Source organism: Kogia breviceps, chromosome 10, assembly GCF_026419965.1.
Source record: "Kogia breviceps isolate mKogBre1 chromosome 10, mKogBre1 haplotype 1, whole genome shotgun sequence".
Classification (NCBI taxonomy): Eukaryota; Metazoa; Chordata; class Mammalia; order Artiodactyla; family Physeteridae; genus Kogia; species Kogia breviceps.
This window is the reverse complement of record NC_081319.1, coordinates 105009806-105030942: the sequence shown is the minus strand read 5'-3', so window position 1 is coordinate 105030942 and position 21137 is coordinate 105009806. Positions and strand designations below refer to the sequence as shown.

Below are 21137 nucleotides of genomic sequence, written 5' to 3'. Positions count from 1 at the left end.
ATACTGTAATAGTGGATACATGACATTATATTATACATTTGTCAAAACCCATAGAACTGTAAGATGCAAATAGTGAATCTTGGGACTTCCCTGGTGGTCCAGTGGTTACGACTTCCACTGCAGGGGGCATGGGTTCAATCCCTGGTTGGGGAGCTAAGATCCCACATGAGTTGTGGTGCAGCCAAAAAAAAAAAAAAAAGTGTATTTTAAAGAGTGAAACTTAATTGAACTATGGACCTCAGTTAATAATAATGTATTGATATTGATTTATTAATTATAACAAATGTACCACACTAACACAAGACGTTAACAGCAGAAACTGCAGGGGTGGAGGCAGGAGAAGAATATAGAAACCCTTTGTACTGCCTATTCAATTTTTCTGTAAATTTAAAACTGTTCTAAAAATTAACATCTATTGGACTTCCCTGGTGGTCCAACGGTTAAGATGCCATGCTTCCACTGCAGGGGCATGGGTTTGATCCCTGGTCAGTGAACTAAGATCATGCATGCCATGCAGCCAAAAGAAAAAGAAACAAAAAAGCTAAGGAAAAATAACATCTATTAATTTTAAGAAATCATATGACTTGGAAAGGAAGAAGTTAAAGTGTCTTTATTTGCAAACAAGTGATTAATATATAAGAAATCCTAACAGATCTGCACAAAAACCACTAGAAATAATGAGTTTAACAAAGTTGTGAGATACACAGTCAATATACAAAAATTATTTATATTCTCTATATAGCAGTAAACAAATGACAATTGACATTGAACAGATACCATGGCACCAAGAAATGTGAAACATGTAAGGATAAATTTAACAAAATATGTGTTAAGACTTACATACTGAAAACTAGAAAATACTGCTCAGAGAAATTTTTAAATATCTAAATAAATGGAGATGTATACAATGTTCATGGATCAAAAGACTCAATATTGTTAACACGTCAATTCTTTCTAAACTGAACTACAGGTTCAGCACAAATTCCAATCAATATCATAGCAGGATCTTTTGAAAAATCAACAAGCACACTTCTGTGGTTTCTGGGCAGACATGTAAAATGGTTTTACATTGTCACTTCCATTCTTACAAGAAAAAATCTAAACAAACTGAAAATCACTAATTCTTCTTTGATACATCAGAGAATTGAGGTCACAGGGCAAACTGCTGCCCCCAAAGCTGGGGAAACAGACAGGATACAAAGAATCTGAGATAGAAAGAATCACAGCTTACTGGGAACAAATACCTAGGAGCAGAAGCTGGCAGCTGGTGCCACTATTGGAAAGAACACTTTAAACTGTAATTGATGAATTGCTCGAGGCTTAGTGTGGAGAAGCTTGAGAGTTAAAATATCCTAAGAGAGCCCATTCTTGAGGGGGGATCCCATACTTACATGAGTTTTACCTCCTGGAATCCTACCACTGTAAAGGTCAGAAAAAAATCCTTTTGCGCTCCCAGGAGGGGATTGGGCAATGAACCACATAAAAGTGCACCCAGAGTATTTTGTTCTTGTTAACAAGGGAAACTATTTTACCAGAGCCTACTGGCTGGGGTTTTACCTTCGCCTAACTGTCCAAAGGGCAGGGAAACAACTCCATCCTCCCGTAGCCTTCAAAGTGGGCAAAGGCAAATACGGACAATAGATTGCTTCTCCTCCCACATACCTTACCACAAAATCAATAGAGCTCCTCTATAATCACAGGGGATTACAGCTAAATTAACAGCAAGCGTTAGAACTTATTTAAGGAGTCTCTAGGAATACCCGGAGACAATAGGGGACACAAAAACAAGGGCGCTAGAGGAGATTTTAACCTCTGACACCACAGCTACAGCCAACAGTAAACACAGCCTAACTCTAAGCCAGATAAACATAAAATCTCATTAAAGACATATCTATCTCATTTTTTCATATATAGCGTTCAAAAAAAATTTTAAGACATGCTAAAAGGAAAAAATGCAGTCTGAGGAGGTAAAGCATAAGAAGCCAACTCAGATATGGCAGGAAATTTGATCAAGAATTTAAAATAACTGATTAATACGCTAATAATGAGAAAAGTAGACAACATGTAAGGATAGGTAGTGTATGTAGGGAGATGGAAACACCAGGAAAGAATCAAAAAGAAAGTCTAGAAATCAAAAACACTGTAACAGAAATGAAGAATGGATGGGCCTGTAGACAGAACGGACAAGGAAAGAATCAGAGGTTGAAGACCAATGAATAGAAACTTAAAAAACTAAAACGCAAGGAGAAAAAAGAAAGGAAAATAATGAAATAGAATATCCACAAAATATGAGACCACTACAAAAGGTATAACATAGTGTAATGGAACTGCCAGGAAGAAAAGAAAGAGAAAAAGGAACAGAAGAAATATTCGAAGTAATAACTGCTGACAATTTTCCAAAATCAATGACATACACCAAACCACAGATCCCGGAATCGCAGACAACAAGAGGCAGGATAAATACCAAAACACCTCAGCATATCATATTCAAACTGCAGAAGATCAAAGACAAAGAAAATATCTTGAAAGAAGCCAGAGAAAAAGAACACTTGATTCATAGCAAAATAAGGATATGAATTATATCAGATTTCTCACCAGAAACCATGCAAGCACGAAAACAGTGGAATGAAATATTTTAAATGTTGCAGGAAAGAAAGCACCAACCCAGAATGTAACTACCAGGGATGGTAATTACAAAGTTTATTCTGGGTGAGGATTTTAGGAGACAGGAGCTAGGAGAGGCCGAGAGAAAAGGGAGTGGCCCACATGATCAAGAAAGAGCAAATGAAATAATGTAACATGGAATCTACACCGGGCAGGAGAGGAGCAAAAAGAAACGAGGAAACGGAGAAATCAGTGGTTTCTCCCACCGATCACACTGAGACTGAAAATGGTCATAGTGGTCGTGGTTGGGAGAGGGTGTTTGAATTACTGAGTTTGGGAGAGAAGCGGGTCCAGTGCGTGCCCTCGGGTGTGGTTGCCAAGCTAAGTAACTAAAAAGACACTGGAGAAGACAGAGCGTTAAGGTTAGAATTTGGGGTGACAAGACCTTGTTTTGCTTTATTTCCCCTTTCTTCTTTTTTCCACATTTCTTTAAAGGAATAGTTAGAAAAATTAAATTAGCTTCTTATGTCCACTGTAATTACCCACCCTTTCAAACCTAAAATAGTCTGACTTTTCTCTGCTATATTTACTTTTATGCTAGAATTTAATTTTGCTTAATATGACAAGTTATCCTAAAATTAAGTGGAGTTTGCTAGGTTTAAACAAGAAAGACATGCAAGGGACTTCCCTGGCGGTCCAGTGGTTAGGACTCCAAGATTCCACTGCAGGCGTCACGGGTTCGATCCCAGATAGTCGGGGAACTAAGATCCCGCAAGCCTCAGAGAGAGAAAGGAAAGGAGGGAGGGAGGGCGGGAGACAGAAAGAAAGAAAGACATGCAAGACTTTTAGTGAAAATTGAATGTATTTTTTAAAAAGTGAAGGACGTGCTGCAACTAAGGAGTCTGCCTGTTGCAACTAAGACCCGATGCTACCAAAAAAAAAAAAAGGAAAAAGGTGCAGTCATTGTGGAAAACTGCTTGGCAGTTCCACAAAAAATTAAATATAGAATTACCATATGACCCAGGAATTCTGCTCCTAGGTATACAGTTGACCCTTGAACAACACAGGTTTGAACTGCAAGGGTCCACTTACTTGTGGAGTATAATAAATTGAAATTTATTTTTTTCGATAAATACATACTGCAGTACTACACGATCCATCGTTGGTCGAATTCCAGGATATAGAATCACTGATATGGAGAGCTGACTATCAAGTTAGATGCTGGGACTTCCCTGGTGGTCCAGTGGTTAAGAATCCACCTTCCAACGCAGGGGAGGCAGGTATGATCCCTGGTTGGGGAACTAAGATCCCACGTGCCGCTGGGCAACTGAGCCCGTGCACTCTAGAGCCCGCGAGCCACAACTAGAGAGAAGCCCGCACGCCCCAACAAAGAGCCTGCATGTCACAACTAAGACCCAATGCAGCCAAATAAATAAATAAATAAATGAATATTTTTTAAAAACAGATGGGAGGGGAGTTAGGGAGAGAATGGATATATGTATACTGATGGCTGAGTCCTTTTGCTGTGCACCTGAAACTATCACCACATTGTTAATCGGCTATACTCCAATATAAAATAAAATATTAAAAAAATAATAACATGTTGAAAAATATAAAATAAACTTTGAACCTACTTTTTTAAAAATAAAATAAAATAAAGTTAGATGCTGATTTTCAACTGTAGGAGGGTCGGCACCCCTAACTCCTGCATTCAAGGGTCAACTGTATATCCAAAACGCTTGAAAGCAGGGACTCAAACAGGCATCTCCACACCCATGTTCACAGCAGCACTATTCTCAATGGTGGAAACAACCATGTCCATCAATAAATGAATGGATAAACAAAGTGTGGTGTATATATTACACGAAGGGATACTATTCGGCCATAAAAAGGAATTAAATGCTTATATACGCTACAACATGGATGGACCTTGAAGACACCCATGAGGTCTCACTAAGTGACATAAGCCAGACACAGAAGGACAAATGCTGTATGATCCACTGAGACAGGCAGTTAGAACAGGCAATTGACACAGATCAGAATAGAGGTTGCCCCGGGGGCGGGGCGGGGAGAAAAGGAGGAGTTGGTATTTCCTGGGAATAGAGTCTATGTAGGGGAAGATGATAGAGTCTATGTTGGGTGCAGATAGTGGTGATGAGTACACAGCATTGTGGATGTAAGTGATGCCTCTAAATTTACACTTATGAATAGTTAAGATGATAAAAATTATGTATATTTTACCATAATTTTTAAAAATTATTTTAAAAAAGGGAAGGAGAAATAAGTTTCTCAGACAAGTAAAAATGGACAGATTCTAAAATTTATGTGGGAGTGGAAATGGAAAGGACCTAGAATAGCCAAAGCAGTTTTGAAAAATAACAAAGTTGGACATCTTATACCACGTAATTTCAAAACTTGCTGCAAAGATACAGTAATTAAGGCAGTGCAGAATTGGTGTAGGAATAGAAATGTTGACCGATGGAAAAGAACAGGCAGTTCAAAAATATACCCATGCATATATGGCCATTTGACTTCTCAGCACAAAGACAAAGGTAATTTAATGGTGTTGGAACAACTGGAAATCCATGTGATAGATTAAAAAAAAAAAAAGGAATCTTGACTCTTATCTCACACCATAATGAAAAAAATCTCCCAGACAAGCTAAAACCACACAATGTCTAAAACAAAACATCAAAGAAAAAAACTGTTCCCTTTACTGAAAGTACATTTCCTATGCAAGAAATTGTTTTATAACAGATTTCAAGAAAAAATGCAATTAGTCACATATAGTTAATATTGACTTTAGAAGGGCATTGAAATAAAAAATGTTTCAAAGCAGCCTGAACAGTTAAAATAAGATGCTCTCCTAAAAGCAGTCAGCTGTATTCAGTAATGCTTTTTAAGTTCTCAAAGCACTTCATGATTAGATTTATTTTTATACAAAGTTTAGAAAAGTTAAATTATTATTTTAAAAGTCTCTACTAGATATGTATTTACCTAAAAACTGTTATCAACCACCTTTCTAACCAAATATTATATCTTAAGTCACAGAGCTAAAAGTAGTAAACTTCCCACGAGTGATATTTAGATAGCAATTAGCTAAACATTTAAAAGAGCAGAAAAAAGATCGTTAAGGAGATTTGTGAGAAAAAATCACATCACTAAGAAGATTAAGTCTGTACCAGTTTTTTCCTCCATAAATTACCAACTCAAGGACAGTACAAATTCATTAAAGATGTGGCCAGCTGTATTCCCTCTTTCATGTTTTCTGAAATCTAATTCTATTAAAAAAATAGAGAGATGTGTATAATATCCTAACACAGTGAAAAAGGGACAAAATTATAACTGCGGGATCATTCAGTAGGAATGGTATGCTGCTAAGTGTTTGAATTAAAGAAGCAGAAATACATGTTCCCTTGCAAGAGCATTTCCCGGGACCCAAAATTTGCTCTAATTCACACAGACAAATTGGAAGTGATTCAAAGCTCATTATTCTTAAAATCTTTTTAATTAACATGGAATATTGGAGGCCAGTGCAAACAAGCAGAAAGAAAAAAGAATTAAAGGAAATTTGTCTTTACTTGTTTTCAAATCCCGTCTCTGTCACTCACTAGCTGTGTGAACTTAGGAAAATTACCTAACCTCTCTGTTTGTAGATTTTTCATCTGTAGAATGAAGATACACTATTGCCTACTGCATAGACTGATTAAATGAACTAATATGTGTAAAGCAGTCATTACAGTGTCTGGCACACAGTAAGTATACCTGTCAGCTATCATCACTATTACATTATCATTCTCCTAAACTATGCTACAGAGAATAGATTTCTCAAAACTATTTACACAAATGGTCAGGAAGGTAGATTTGGCATATACAGTCTAATTCCATTTCCATGTTTGACTACAGACAGTGTCCAAGCCCCCCTCCCATATCCTTCCCCTGTGCCCCACATCTGAGCAAAGCTGATGAGAGCATCGAATGCTCCTACTTTGGTGCAAGTTCAAACCACACAAGCCCAGGCTGGGTCGTGTGAACCCTATGCCAAACCAAGGCATTCGCCCTCCCCTGCTCTCTTGAGCCAATTTCAAACCAGGCTGGGAGCCAGCGGCTGCTCGCCCCAGAAAACCTGACTATGTAAATAAACTTTTTAAAAAATGTATTGTTTACTGAAGTATAGTTACAATGTTGTGTTAATTACTGCTGTATAGCAAAGTGACTCAGTTATGTCTATATATATATATACATTCTTTCTCATAGTCTTTTCCATTATGGTGTATCGCAGGATATTGAATATAGTTACCTGTGCTCTACAGTAGGACTTTGTTTATCCATTCTATATATACCAGTTTGCATCTGCTAATCCCAAACTCCCGCTCCTACCCTCCCCACCCCCTCCCCCTTGGCAACCACCAGTCTATATTCTGTGTCCCTGATTTTCTTTCTGTTTTATAGACAGTTTCAGTAAGTAAAGCTTTTCCATACCCACCTGGTGTGATGGTGGCCTCATCCGTCTCAACATCAGAACCAGTTTCTGGGTGGGGTCCATCCTCCTTCTATTGCAAGGTTTTCCAAAGAGAGGAGCTATAATCCAAACAAAAAATTATATAGAAAGGGTTGAAGAAGTAAACTGAAAGATTTCGTGAAAGACACATATTATTGTGTAAAATATGTTTATGAATACCTGAAAAACAACTATTATAGTATTTAAAACCTTCTAAAATATGTTAGTAGCAATAAAGTGAAAAATAATTATAGCTGTCCCTTGGTATCTGCAGGGGATTGGTTCAAGGACCCCCTCAGATACCAAAATCCATGGAAGCTCAAGTCACTTATATAACGTGGCATGATATTTGCACATAACCTATGCACATCCTCCAGTATCCTTTAAATCGTCTCTAAATTACTTATAATACCTAATACAATGTAAAGGCTTTGTAAATAGTTGCCAATGTGCAGAAAATTCGAGTATGGCTTTTTGGAACATTCTGGAATTTTTCCCCCAAATATTGTTGAATCTTCATGTATGCAGAACCTGCAGACACAGAGGATCAACTGTAGCGGGGTCTGAGTTTCTGTACTTTCATACACCTCAGGATGTTGTCAGTATATTCATAAAATAGACTGATTAAAAGGCAAGAGAGTATACGGTTGGGGGGAGTGTGGTTCTGTACTTCTACGTCTAAATTCAAGGTCTGTTTTTTAAATAGTAATACAGAATATTTTAATTTAAAAGTTTTAAAGCTTTTTTATTTCATCCATTAAGTTTTGCCCTCCTTCACTGGTTCTACCTAAATCTTAACTGACTAAAAATAACCTATGTGTCACTTAAGATCTAAAGAAAGCCAAAAAACTGTTTTTAAGGAAAAAGCCAGAAAAAGAGGGACTGGAAGGAAGTATCAAAATGATAATATAGGGACTATTTCTTGGTGGTAGGATCAGAGATAACTTCTTTTTCACTTTATAGTTTTCCATGGTTTCTAGTTTACCTATTAACAGCAAGTCACTTGCATATGGATGCAATTTTGTGGCTGTCGTTATTTTGTTTTGTTTTCTTCACATTCATTGGACAAATGTGAGTAGGAATTGTGGGTATGGGCATTGAGATGCTTGGGAATCTCAGGCAAATTTTTATCTGTCCAGAAAAAAAAGCTCAGGAATATATATAGTATATTGAGATGATCTGTAATCTTCAAAATGAAAATGAGGAGCAAACAGAAATACTCATTTTAACTCTATGAATTGCAGTTACTACAGATACAATATAAACCTGTTCCTATATATTTACAGAGTAATATATATATCCTATCAAAACGAAGTCCTGTATGGATGAAAAAAGCACAAGAACCAAGCTACAGTTTATAAAAGGGAGCAGCACTGAAAGATGGAAATCCTGTCTTGAAGATCAAAGTTCCCTCGCATAGTTACATCACCCTCGCGTCTGTGTGTTAGGCAGCCTCCTCTTTCTTGCAAGTGTTTTACCCTAGTTCTCATGTCTTCCTCTTTTACTTTATTACCTTCCAGTAACTAATGTCTGTACGTACACTTACAGATCGCAAAGCACTCTTCACACGAATTGCGTATTTAGGGAAACCACTCATGTTATCCAAATAAGATGAGTAAAGCAGCAGAACGTTTCAGAGAGTCTATAGATGGTTTCTTGCCGCAGCAATATTTATAATCTGCCATATGTTAAGTCCTGTCCCTGGCAAGATGAATGAACTCACGTGTAGTTAAAAATTAGAAATCATCTCGCTGGCACCTCTCCAGTATATACCATTTCAGAGTTTACAAGACGTTCTTATACATTAGGACAGCTCATCCAAAGCAATTCAAATTCTCCCCAGGATACCACCTAGAACTTATAACGTGAGGCAGTGCCCACTGACCAGAGGAAACAGGTGACTTCCTTCTAGCAGGGTACACCAGAGGTGCCCTCAAGAGAGGTGAGAACGTCCCTCCAGTGAAGTGAAAAGGGCGAGTCTAGTAGCCATTATCTCTTTCAAGAATGAGAGAAACACAGCAATACTCCCCATGTAGAAATAGTGGAGAAATAATCCAATTCTGTAGCGGATCTCTCTGCCTTTCACATTCTCTATTGATAATCCTACCAACAACAGGAAGTCGGTCATGAGTTTAACAAGCACACAAAGTAGGCAGGATTCAGCATTATTTAATCCAAATAGTTTGTGGAAGTGGCGAAAGGCTCTAAGTAGGCAGAAAATGAGAGGAGGGGGGCAATGACTGGAACCGACGACATGCCCCCCCGATGGGAAAATGGCCTGACTCCCGCAAGTTTTGATTTTATCCTTTCTTCAGTCTTGAGGACACTTGTAATAGGCAGCTATCCAGCACTTACTTACGACTTTGGATTGACTGCTAGTTGGTTATAATTTTTAAATGATGCCTCATTTCCTCCACTATTAATTTTTAAAAGCAAAATGCTTTGACTTCTAGGCAGATCTTACCTAGATCTTAGAAGGTGATTTTATCTGAAAAATTAAATCATCTTTCCCTAAACTTCAAAAAGGTTCTCAAGTCACTGAGAAATGACATAGACATCAATATTCTAGTTTGATCAGTCACGTAAAGACCTATAGTGAGTGTTACAAACTGTGGAGTACATCTGGTAGAGTACTTTGTGACAAAATGTAAAGTTGAGGGAGATTTTTTTTTTTTGCCTGGTATTTATTTATTTATTTGGCTACGCCGGGCCTTAATTGCAGCATGTGGGATCTTTTTTTTTTTTTAGTTGTGGCATGTGAACTCTTAGTTGCGGCATGTGGGATCTAGTTCTCTGACCAGGGATCAAACCTGGGCCCCCTGCATTGGGAGCGCGGAGTGTTAGCCACTGGACCGCCAGGGAAGCCCTGAAAGAGGAACTACTGGGGCAAATGGCATTGACATTTGTAAGGATCTTGAAGCACATCACTAAATTCATTCCTACCAGCAGTGTATAAGCCCATTTCACCAAACTCTTGCCAGCACTGAGTACAGGAATTTATATAAGTACCTGGTATCTGAGAAAGCAAGAATGTGTAGTTATCCAATTTTAAAGAATAACAGGCTGCAGTTGGAAGGTACAAGGAGGCTCTCGTCATCACCTAGCGCCACTCCTTCGTTTTAGTTGAGGAAACTGAGATTACACAACTCACTGAAGGCCACACGCTATTACTTAGCTGCGGAGCAGTTAAGGAAATTGTGAAGTCTCCTAACTCTCTATGTGTATTTAATGTTTTTTCTGTAATGGCACCTAAGTGATAACGCTTACCGCCAACCACCCTAAAATAAGCGTGGCCTTTAAAACCTTGCCTACACTCTTCTCCATCTACCCTCTTGCCCAGAACCTAAGTGAGCTTGGTCCATCTCATTCTTAAAATGCATGCACCCGCCAGGTCTCCAGAACGTCTATCTCCGGCTCTGCTTTCACCCTTGAACTCCAGACTTGTCTATCCACTGCCTACTTCACATCTACAATTCGACATTTCACTGGCATTGCAGTGTGAGGAGTTCCATGAACCGGCTCCGCAGCAAACCTGATAAAAGGTATTTAAAACCATCACCTATAGTCTCTGGAAAGTATCCTAGGGGCATGCAGCAAATGAAGAAACACTCATTCAAGAAAATCTACTCTAATTTGGTAAAATCAGTGAGGGTTTGTGGTATTTGAACCAACACCTGCTCCTTCCTTCACACCCTCCCAAATCAGAGAGACAGAAACGCCACCCAAAGCGCTTGCAGGTGCTCTCAGAAACAATGGAGGATGTGGGGAAAGGCGACCCGGAGGGGACTGGTAGAATCATTGCACATGCAGGTTAAGCTGGAGGCCAGCCGTTTCTAACAGAGAACCAGGGATAGGGACTGGTGGAGGAAGCCGCCTTGAGTCAGACCAAGTCTCAGACAGTGACCTTAGAAACTATCCTTTTCAATGTCCCTGAATTGGATTGGTTTAGCCTGTGGACCAGTTTATGCCCCAGGGTAATGTTGAAAACAGTGCAGCAGTCAGCCAGCACCGAGTGGGGCTTAACACCTGGGTGCGGCCAGGACAAGAACCCGGGCAAAGAGAACCGTTACAAAACCACCGTCATCCCAGGGTGACTGTAGGAACCTCCGAGGCCGCACTCCCTCAGGAGCAACATGAGACTTCGCACAGCATGGGGTGAGGAAGGAATAGACTTCACTAGAATAACTGAGTCACTAAACAAATAAACAAGCATAAGAGTAACAAGACTGGAGAAGGGTGGAAACCAGTAACCAGAGTTGCTAAAACATGCCATCTTCCAACAAAAGATTACAAGGCATGCAAAGAAACAGGAAAGTATGACCCCATACCATGGAAAAAAAGCAGCCAATAGAAACCGCCTGTGAGAGTAACTAGATGGTGGATTTAACAACGGCTTTCAAAGTAGCCACTATAAACATGTTCAAAGAACTAAAGGAAACACGGTTAAAGAAGTAAGGTCTGATGACAATGACACATCGAATACAGAATATCAATAAAGAGAAATTATTTTTTAAAAAAACAAGTGGGAATTCTGGAGTTGAAAAATACAATAATTGAAATGAAAACTTCATTAGAGGGGCTCAACAGTAGATTTGAACCGGCAGAAAAAAAATTAGTAAACTTGACAATAGATCAATAGAAATTATGCAATCAGAAAACAGAGAGAAAAAAAGAATTTTTTTTTCTGTACTGTTTTTTTTTTTAACATCTTTATTTGAGTATAACTGTTTTACAATAGTGTGTTAGTTTCTCCTTTATGAAAAAAGAATTTTTGAAAAAATGAACAGAGCCTTAGGATTGTGGGACACTGTAAAGCACACCAACATACATGTAATGAGATTGACAGAAAGAGAGAGAAGAAAAAGGAGCAGAAAAATATTTGAAGAAATAATGGCTGAAACCTTCCCAGATTTACTGAAAAGCCATAGAACAAACAACTCCAAGTAGAATAAATGCAAAAGAGATCCACATATAAACACATCACAGTAAAACTGCTGAAAGCCAAACACAAGGAGAAAATCTTGAAAGCAGCAAGAGAAAAACAATTCATCATTTAAAGGGGACACTGGGACTTCCCTGGTGGTTCAGTGGTTAGGACTCCAAGCTTCCATTGCAGGGGGCACGGGTTTGATCCCTGGTTGGGGAACTAAGATGTGGTGTGGCCCCCAAAAAAGTTAACCTCAATGAGATTAACAGCAGAATTCTCAGCAGAAACAATGGAAGGCAGAAGGCAGTGTAATAACATTCAAAAGGGTCAAACAGGCTTCCCTGGTGGTGCAGTGGTTAAGAATCCGCCTGCCAATGCAGGGGACACGGGTTCGAGCCCTGGTCCGGGAGGATCCCTCATGCCGCAGAGCAACTGGGCCCGTGCGCCACAACTACTGAGCCTGCGCTCTAGAGCCCACGAGCCACAACTACTGAACCTGCTAGCCACAACTACTGAGCCCATGTGCCACAGCTATTGAGGCCCGCGTGCCTAGAGCCTGTGCTCTGCAACGGGAGAGGCCACCATGGTGAGAAGCCTGCACACTGCAATGAAGAGTAGCCCCCGTTTGCCACAACTAGAGAAAGCCTGCGCGTAGCAACAAAGACCCAACGCAGCCAAAAATAAAATAAACAAATTTTTTTAAAAAGTGTCAAACAAAAACCTGTCAACCAATAAAAGTACATCTATAAAATTATCTTTCAAAAATGAAGATGAAATAAAGAAACTTCCAGATAAACAAGAACTGAGAATTTGCTGCTGGCAGTCCCACCCTACAAGAAATACTAAAGGAAGTTCTTTAGGCTAAAAGAAAGTGACCACAGACAGAAATCTGAATCAACACATAAAAACAAACAGCACTGGTAATTAGGTAATTACGGAAGACAGCATACATGCATTTTTGTTTCTTAAGAGATTTGAAAAACAATTGTATACATTCATACAATGGAATATTATTCCTCCATAGAAAGAAATGAAGTACTGATACATACTACAATGTGAATCAACCTCTAAAACAAGTAAAAGAAGACAGATACAACTGGTCACATAATATATTATTCCATTTAGATAAAATATCCAAAATAGATGAATCCATAGAAACAGGATACTGACTGGTGGTTGCCAGGGGCGGGTGGACAGGGGAATGGGGCAAACAGCTTAGTGGGTACAGGTTTTATTCTGGAGTGATGAAAATATTTGGGACTAGACAGAGGTAGTAGTTGTACAAAATTGAGAATGTACCATAAAATTGAAAAAGAAAAATACAATGATCACCTAGAAAAGACAAATCCATAGAGAAAGAAAGTATATTAATGGTTGCTTGGGAGCAGGAGTGGGAATGGCGAGTGACTGCAAGTGGGTATGAGGAAACATTACAGGGGTGATGAAAATGTTCTGAAACTGGATTATGGTGATGGTTCACAATTATGTAAATTTGCTAAGAATCACTGAAGTGTGCACTTAAAATGGGTGATTTTATGATATGCAAATTATACTTCAATAAAGTTGTTTTTAAGATGCACACATGAAAAAAAAGCAATTGTATAAAACAATACATTTTATGTATATAAATAATAAAATGTATTGTTGGGTCTATAACACATAGAATAGAAATGTAACGTATTTGCGAACAGCACTACAAAGGAGGTGGGTAGCAAGGCTGTACTGAGCTAAAGAAATTACTCCAGATGGTAACTTGGATCCACAAAAACAAGAAATAAAGAGAACCAGAAATGGTAAATAAGAAGGTCATACATAATAAAAGCTATACAGTCAACCCTTGAGCAATGTGGGGTTAAGGGCACTGACCCCCCTTGCAGTTGAAAACGTCTTATAACTTTACAGTTGGCCCTCCATATCCAAGGTTCTGCATCCATGAATTCAACCAAGCACGGATCGTGTAGTACTGCAGTATTTATTGAAAAAAATCCACGTATAAGTGGATCCACAGTGTTGTTCAAGGGTCAACTGTAAATATGTATTCGCTTTCCTTTCTTCTTTCAGTTTCCTTAAAAGATATTAAGTACTCATCATAACAATGTACTGTTGGGTTTGTAACATTTATAGATACAATATATATATAACAATTATACCACAAAAAAATAGGCAAATAGAACAAAACTATACTGGAGTAAGGTTTTTAATCTCATTGGAATTACGTTAGTACAAATTTGGAGCTAATTCTGGTAAGTTAAGATGTATGTGGTAAGCCCTAGAGCAACCACAAAGGAATAACTAAAATAGTGGGGAAAAAATCACTGAGAGATTAAACTGCTACATTAGAAAATATTCACTTGATTCAAAAGAAAACAGTAAAGGAGGGGCAAAGGGACAAAAAGACATGAGACATACAGAAAAGTAAAATCATAGACATAAATCCAACTATGTCAATAACACTGAATGTGAGTGGATTAAACAATCTAATCAAAAGGCAGAGATTAGAATAGATTAAAAAAAATAAGACCCAACTACATGCTCTCTACAGAGATATACTTCAGATTTCTTAGTAAAAATCATGCAAGCAGCACCAGAAAGTGGGAATGACTGCGCTAATGTCAGACAAAATAAACTTTTAAATTTTTAAAAACTTACTACAGAAAAAGAGGGACATTTTGTAATGATGAAAGTGTCAATCCAATAGGATATAATGTTTATAAACATCCGTGAAACTAATAACAAAGAACCAAAATACATGTAGCAAAAACTGACAGAAATGAAGGGGAAAATGGAAAACAATAATTGAAGTCTTTAAGACCCCACTTACAATTAGACATCTAATAGACTCTGAAATCATAATACGACTGAAACAGAACCCTTCAATCGCCCCCAATCCCCACCAATTAAATCTGCTCTGTAAGTGGCAATTGCATCATATCTGCTCAAGCCAAAATACCTTTAAGTCACCGTCTCTCACACCCCACATCCAATTGATCAGTGAATTCTACAGCTTGTCCTTTCAAAATATATCCAGAATCCAACCACTTTTTCCCCACTTTCACCCTGTTCTAAGCCACCACCTTCACTCACCAGGATTACTGAGTTACACTCCTAACTGGATTCCACCTTTCCTCCCCTGGTCCCTGGCTGTCTCGCTCCTTAGAGCAGCCAAGAAAACATTCTAAAACAAATTATGCCATTCTTCAACCCTGCACGTATTGTCCAATAAATTTTAAGTGAAATCCAAATCCTACAAACTCCCTTTCCAGCTTTACTTCCTACTCCTGTAATCACTGCACTCTCTCCACACTGACCTCTTCGCTATCCTTGGCCCGTTATGCGACTGAGTTCATAATGCAATTGCAGTTTTTAAGATGTCATTAATATATGAATACAAGTATAAAAAAGTGAGAAAGGCTAACTAGCCCTATTATAAAATGGAATAATAATTATCTACAGGGAGTAGGATTACAATTTTCATTTTTTCTTACTGCAAGAAGTGCTTCTAATTTATGTATTATTTATGTGTTACTTATGTGATAAAATGATGAAAAGCTGTGTATAAAACCCCTTACACCCAATGTAGCAATAGTATGTAACTACATACAAAATCTGGAACTAAACAAAAAAATCAGAATAAAAGAAAGAAACTAAAAAAAAAAAAAAAGCAAAAAACCTTGCCTATAGAAATAGCTAGTATTTATCAATACATGCTCCAGGGACTTTCACTCATTATTTCATTTAATTCTTGTAATAATCCTACATGATGGGAACTATTACCCTCACGTTACTGAGGTGTAAAGTGAGGCTCCAAAGGTTAAACACGTGGTGAAGCCCAGTCTTCCTGACCTGAATGGTCATGTTCTGGACACCACTGGAGACACTGCCTCATCAGAGTCACACGCAACAGAGCAACACCGACCCTACTAGACACCCAGTAACAAAGGAAAGGGCCAGCGTGTAGCTACGAAGACATTTACTAAAGCTAGAATCATGTAAAAATTGATAGGCATGTCACGTGGAAAAGCAAACTATCACATTCCATACAGGAGTACAAGAAATATTTCACGTGGAATTAGGCCCCAATAGACCCATACATTAATTTTGGTTCAGTTTGGGTAATGGAACTCTGGGTGGTTTTCGTTTCGTTTTCTTTTGCTCTCTTGTATTTTCCAGATATTCGTGAATGCATCGGAGTTGCTTTAAAACAAAGAACAAAAAACTATTTTCATGGAACAAAGGGAAAAGTTTTTGTTCTGTAATAAAGGAAAAACTCAACCCAGCGTCTTCCCAAGCATCTACAAATCCCAAGTCTAGATCTAAACTGAGTCAAACCTTACGTGTTACCTAAAAGGTCGTCGACATTCTTTGAATTGACATCTGGGGAGTCTGCGCGGGCCAGTTTTCCTCAAAGGACTTAGGAAGCTGTTTGTCTGCAGCCCACGCTATAACGAGCCTATGAAGAGCTTGGCGCGATCGAGGACGGGGTAGCTTAGAAGGTCCAAGTTTAATACATCGCTTGGCACGGGAGGAACGTCACTCTAAAGCACCGCACTATTTCGGGAAGGTGCGTCTTGCAGAAAACCACTAATACTTGGAAGACGGTAAGAAAAAGTCCAGTGTGCAAAAATGCATGTTTGTCCCCAAAACCTTGTCCTCGGACCATAGAATGTGTCCGGCGTCCGGGCGCTGCGGTCCCCGAGATCCGTCAGCAGCACCGAGCAACCCGCACGGGTCCGCTCGCAAACGCGAGGCACGCTGGGCTCCGGAGGCCGGGGCGGGGCGGGGCTGCCTCTCCTCAGCCCCGCCCACCCCCTCCCAGGCGCACGCACGCACGCACGCACGCACGCACCTCCTTGGGCCGAGAAGCGCGCGCTCTCAGAGGCCCCGCCCCTCCAGGGACTTCCGGTGGGCGGGGTCAGTCCTAAGCTCTCCCCCGGCGCGGGACCGACCCAGCGGCCACTACCGCGGCTGCTTTCCGGTGCAAAGGTTCCCGAGCTAGGAGAGGAAAAAGTAGCGAGGCTGAGAGGATGGGCTTCAGTTTGAAAATGAAAAGTTAGGCTTAAGTTTGTCGCTTAGTAAGCGTTTGCTGAATGATTAAAGTAATAAGTGGATGTTTGCTTAAACTCCGCCTTCAAAGAACCCCGTTTTTCCCAAAACTTCAACGGCAGTATAGTTAGGTCTGAGTCCTTGACAAATCCTGTCCTAGTGCACCCTCCGAGAGTAGTACCCAGCGAGCGAAATGTGTTTGCCAGCATCATTTTCTGAAACTTGATTTTTATTATGCTCTTGTTGAAAAACTTGAATGGTTTGTCCAAGTCTAAACTTGAGCCGTTCATAATCAGGCTTCAAGCCTGAACCTTGGTTCCTGTGTTCCCCACCTATCCTTCGCCACACTCGGTATGCTTAATGTCCACATGAAAGCTGCTGCAAAGAAACGCGGAGGGGGGGGCGGGGCGAGGGAGGGCAGTGAGATCACGTTATGACTGAGGAAACAGATTGGTTTATGAGCGTTCCACGAATCAGCAACAAGGAAGAGACTACAGCTTACGGACACAGAGAAAATAAGGAATTTCTGGGTGCCAATCCAGTGCTCTTTCCGTTACCTCTATTCGAAAGGAGTTTGAAAGCCAAAGAGTTGTGTGGGTGGGTGCTCAATAAGGGGATGCTAAACCAATGACATTTCTGTGGGAAGCAGCACGGACTTGAGAAATTTCAGTTCAAACCGTGGCTTGGCACCTAGGAACTGAGTCATCACAAGCAAGTCACCTTACCTCTGAGTGCCAGTTTGCTAGGCTTCTTTGCCTTAAAGTATATTATTCTACTTTATATCCAAGGTGAGACCTCTTACAGGCTTGCCCTCAATTCCAAGAAGAGATCTGTAATAAGTCTGTTACACTCTGTTATTTTCATTTTAAAATTATTTATTTAAAAATAATGCACTAATTTTCTGTTATTTTAATAACATATTTGAGCTATTCTTGACACATGGCCTTGCCTTCGTGGGACAGAGAATATAATAAACTGTAAATACAAGGCTGCCATATACAAAATACCTTTGGAAAGAAATACAGGGATGAGAATCTAGAGGTAGGAACAATTAGTGGAACTCTGAAATCCCAACCTATACACTATTCGTACATAGATAAATATATGGTTGAAAATATAAACCATTCTTAACAAATTTCTGAAAACTATTTCCTTTGAAAGAAGCCTTCTAAGTTATTATACCTGGATTTGATTATTAAGGAGAGAGAAATCCTTCATAAGGAAAACAATTAAGGACCATATAAAGAAATGCAGCAATGGGTGTGGTGGGGGAACCCACAAAAATCAATAAATACCCAGGGATTGGTTTAGTGTTCCATGTTAATAAAGTCTATGGGCGGAAAACGCTTAACATTTTAACGCGTTTGGGATTCCAGTCAACCAGGGACTTACTTTGTGAGAATACTTGTAACTCTTCCTCTCTGAAAATCAAGAGATATATAAGAAGCTCAGATATTCCGAACTCAAATTTCTAGGTCAAACCCAAACTCAGTGGATTATAAGAATAAAAGTCATCATCACCCTGCTTTCAGGTTCCAGAGTATGGAGAAAGATATGTCTCTTTTGAGAGACAGAGAATGTAAAAACTTCCATGGTATTGAAAGCTCTCCAAGAGATAGTAAATGTTTTCGTATACAATGTTTCATTTAATCTCGTTACTGTAGATTCCATTATTATAGAAAAAGTTACAAAGTTACTCGTACTAAATACAGAACCAGCGAAACTAAACAGGAGTAACGGATTCCTGAATCGTTACCCCTGTACTTAGCAAAAGCTGAAACAATGTTCAAAAGTTTCAAAGAAATGTAGCAATAAAAATAGTTCCCTATGTTCTAGGTACAGCCCTACGTTTCCAGTACTCCTGCCTTTCTACAAGCTTTCCCTTAATGCCGCTTCACATTGACTTATCTAGACAGTAAAAAGGCATTTTAAAGCAGAGTCATCTTGTTTGCCCCAGTTTGAGAGTTTTAACCCAACTGTGGGCCCCACAATGAAACCAGTTCTCGGAACCACGCTCGCAAGGCAGACACCCCCTTTCTCCACCGGGGCCCTAGAACGTAACGTCGGTTCTAACCCAATCAACGCGCGCCCTTAAAGCCCCAGCCCTCGCCGCCGCAGCCCCGCCCCATAGCGGAAGTGCGTCATGACGCTCGTGCGCCCTGTCCCCGGATGCATTTTTATATCCGGATTCTCCGAGCAATTCTGAGCTCCACGGTTCCCGACGCTGTCGGCACATGCGCGACGGCCCTGCTCCCTCTTCCTCCTCCTCTAGTGGCTTCCACCGTCCGGGCAGCCACCGCCACCGCCGCCCAGGAGTCAGGAAGTTCAAGATGGCCGCCGCGGAGGCTCAGTCGCTGCGGGAACAGCCAGAGTAAGTAGTCTAGGAGCGCGGAACGCCGGCGCCCGGGGCCGGCCGAGGGGGAACGGGCGGAGAGCTGCCCGGGCGGGCGGGCGGGAAAGTTCGGGCCCTGGGGCCGCGGCCAAACTTTGCCTCCCGCGAGGCGTCGTGGGGCGCGAGCAGGCGGCCTGCGCTCTCCGCTCGCCGGGAGGCCGCGGCTGCTGGGTGGAGGGCGGCCGGGCCTGCCGCGTTGTAGCCCCGGGAGGCGTGGGCGCGAGCGGCCTCTACAGGTCCCGAGCGCGCGGCTCCAGCGGGGGCGCGCCTGCCCGCCTGCCGTCCGCGAGGACGAGCGGGGCTCCCGGCGGCCTCGGTGCGGGCCCCCGAGCAGCAGGGCGGCGCGGGCGAGTCCTGAGACCTTCCCTCCGCAGGCGGTTCCCCCGGTGCTTTTGCTGCCCTTGTCAGCCTTAGGACCTGAAAGCAGGGAGGAGAAGGGGTGCCGGGGCCGTGCTCCTTGACCACCCCAGAGCTGTAGTTTGCGGCTGGCGGGGCGCTTCCTCCTGCCACCCTGTACTCTGTACTCCAGCATCCACCCGATACCCGCCCCCCCCCGCCTATTGCAGCAATTTGCCAACTTGCAAACTTGAGACAAAGTAAGATCAAGTCCTCGGTTTTGAGGCCTAGCATTTTTGGCCTGAGTTTATAGTGTTTCTTTGGGAGTACGAGTGGAAGAAGTGGAAATTGTTAGCTGCTTCCAAACCCAAGCACTTCATGTCTGTAATTAAGCTGATATAAGGATCGATGCGGCCGAGCGAAAACAGACTTGTACATGGTGCAAAGGGTAGCCGTTGCTTAACCTAAAGCAGTATCTTGTTTTTCGTGTGTTTGTTAGGAAAACTCAAGAACCTAGAAGAGAATGGATTTTAAAACAGTATTCCTATAGCGACCTTTTTTTTGTATCCGCATTATCTGAGTTGTTCCCTGCCGTCTTAGGAAAGAGGTAGATACAATCTCCCAGCAACTTTGGACTGAGAGAGAGGAGAAATCTTTGCCACCAGCCAGCGCATCGCTTCATTGCTGTGCGTCCAGTTCTGGACTGCTCAGTCATTTGTTTTACTCAGCTAGACAGAGATATTTACGAAGTTTTTCATTAAAGGCCTCTGAAAGCTGCTTTATTATCTTCACTTCAATTTGACTTAAAAGAGAGCAAATGGATTCCGAAGTTCTGGGTAGACTTTGCCTCTTTTTGTTTCTCCTCGAGTTCACAGTGAGGCCCAGTTCCAGTCTTCATGTCAAGATGGTCCAAATCTTAGACAACGCGGCTGATTTTTCTAGTAATCTGTTTAAAGTTCTGTAGTATTATGTCCATTTATTTGATTTCAGGACAATGCAGATTCCTTTTGAGGAGTGGCTCAACCATATTTATTTACATATTCAAATAACACTAGATTTAATAATAATATTTATTTTGGCCCCTGCAGTATGAATGACCCTGAGATAGTCTTTAATTCCACCTCCCCCCTCCTCTACACTTGTTTTGCATGGAATGTGTGGTCTGTATGTGTCCCACTTTCACTTATTTGAAAATGTTTTGCCATAGAAAATGACAGTTTGCTAAGAAAGCAGGTACCATGTTGGCTGCCCGCAGTGAATGCTGGAATGTAGTGTCTGAATAGGTTTTTTGAGGACACACTGAGGAGTTCACAGTTACATGGAGTCTATTCCAA

At 40.8% G+C, this 21137-nt stretch overlaps 1 protein-coding gene and 1 long non-coding RNA gene across 5 annotated transcripts in view; one reads left to right on the top strand and one right to left on the bottom strand.

The window, feature by feature from the left end:
- Positions 1–16808, bottom strand: part of LOC131763896 (uncharacterized) — a 49068-nt gene extending 32260 nt beyond the window's left edge. Inside the window, exons 1-2 of the long non-coding RNA XR_010842401.1 lie at positions 16374–16808; positions 7091–7185 (exon numbers count right to left, since the gene is read on the bottom strand). This is a non-coding gene — a long non-coding RNA (uncharacterized lncRNA). The remainder of the gene's footprint in view (positions 1–7090; positions 7186–16373) is intronic.
- Positions 16809–19242: 2434 nt separating this feature from the next.
- Positions 19243–21137, top strand: part of PRP4K (pre-mRNA processing factor kinase PRP4K) — a 42197-nt gene continuing 40302 nt past the window's right edge. For all 4 annotated transcript variants that reach the window (XR_010835197.1, XR_010835198.1, XR_009337675.2 and 1 more), the window contains exon 1: positions 19243–19446. Coding sequence is in view for 1 of the 4 variants with exons in the window: in XM_059076599.2 (XP_058932582.1) it covers positions 19310–19446 (137 nt within the window). In the remaining 3 variants the exon portion in view is untranslated. The remainder of the gene's footprint in view (positions 19447–21137) is intronic.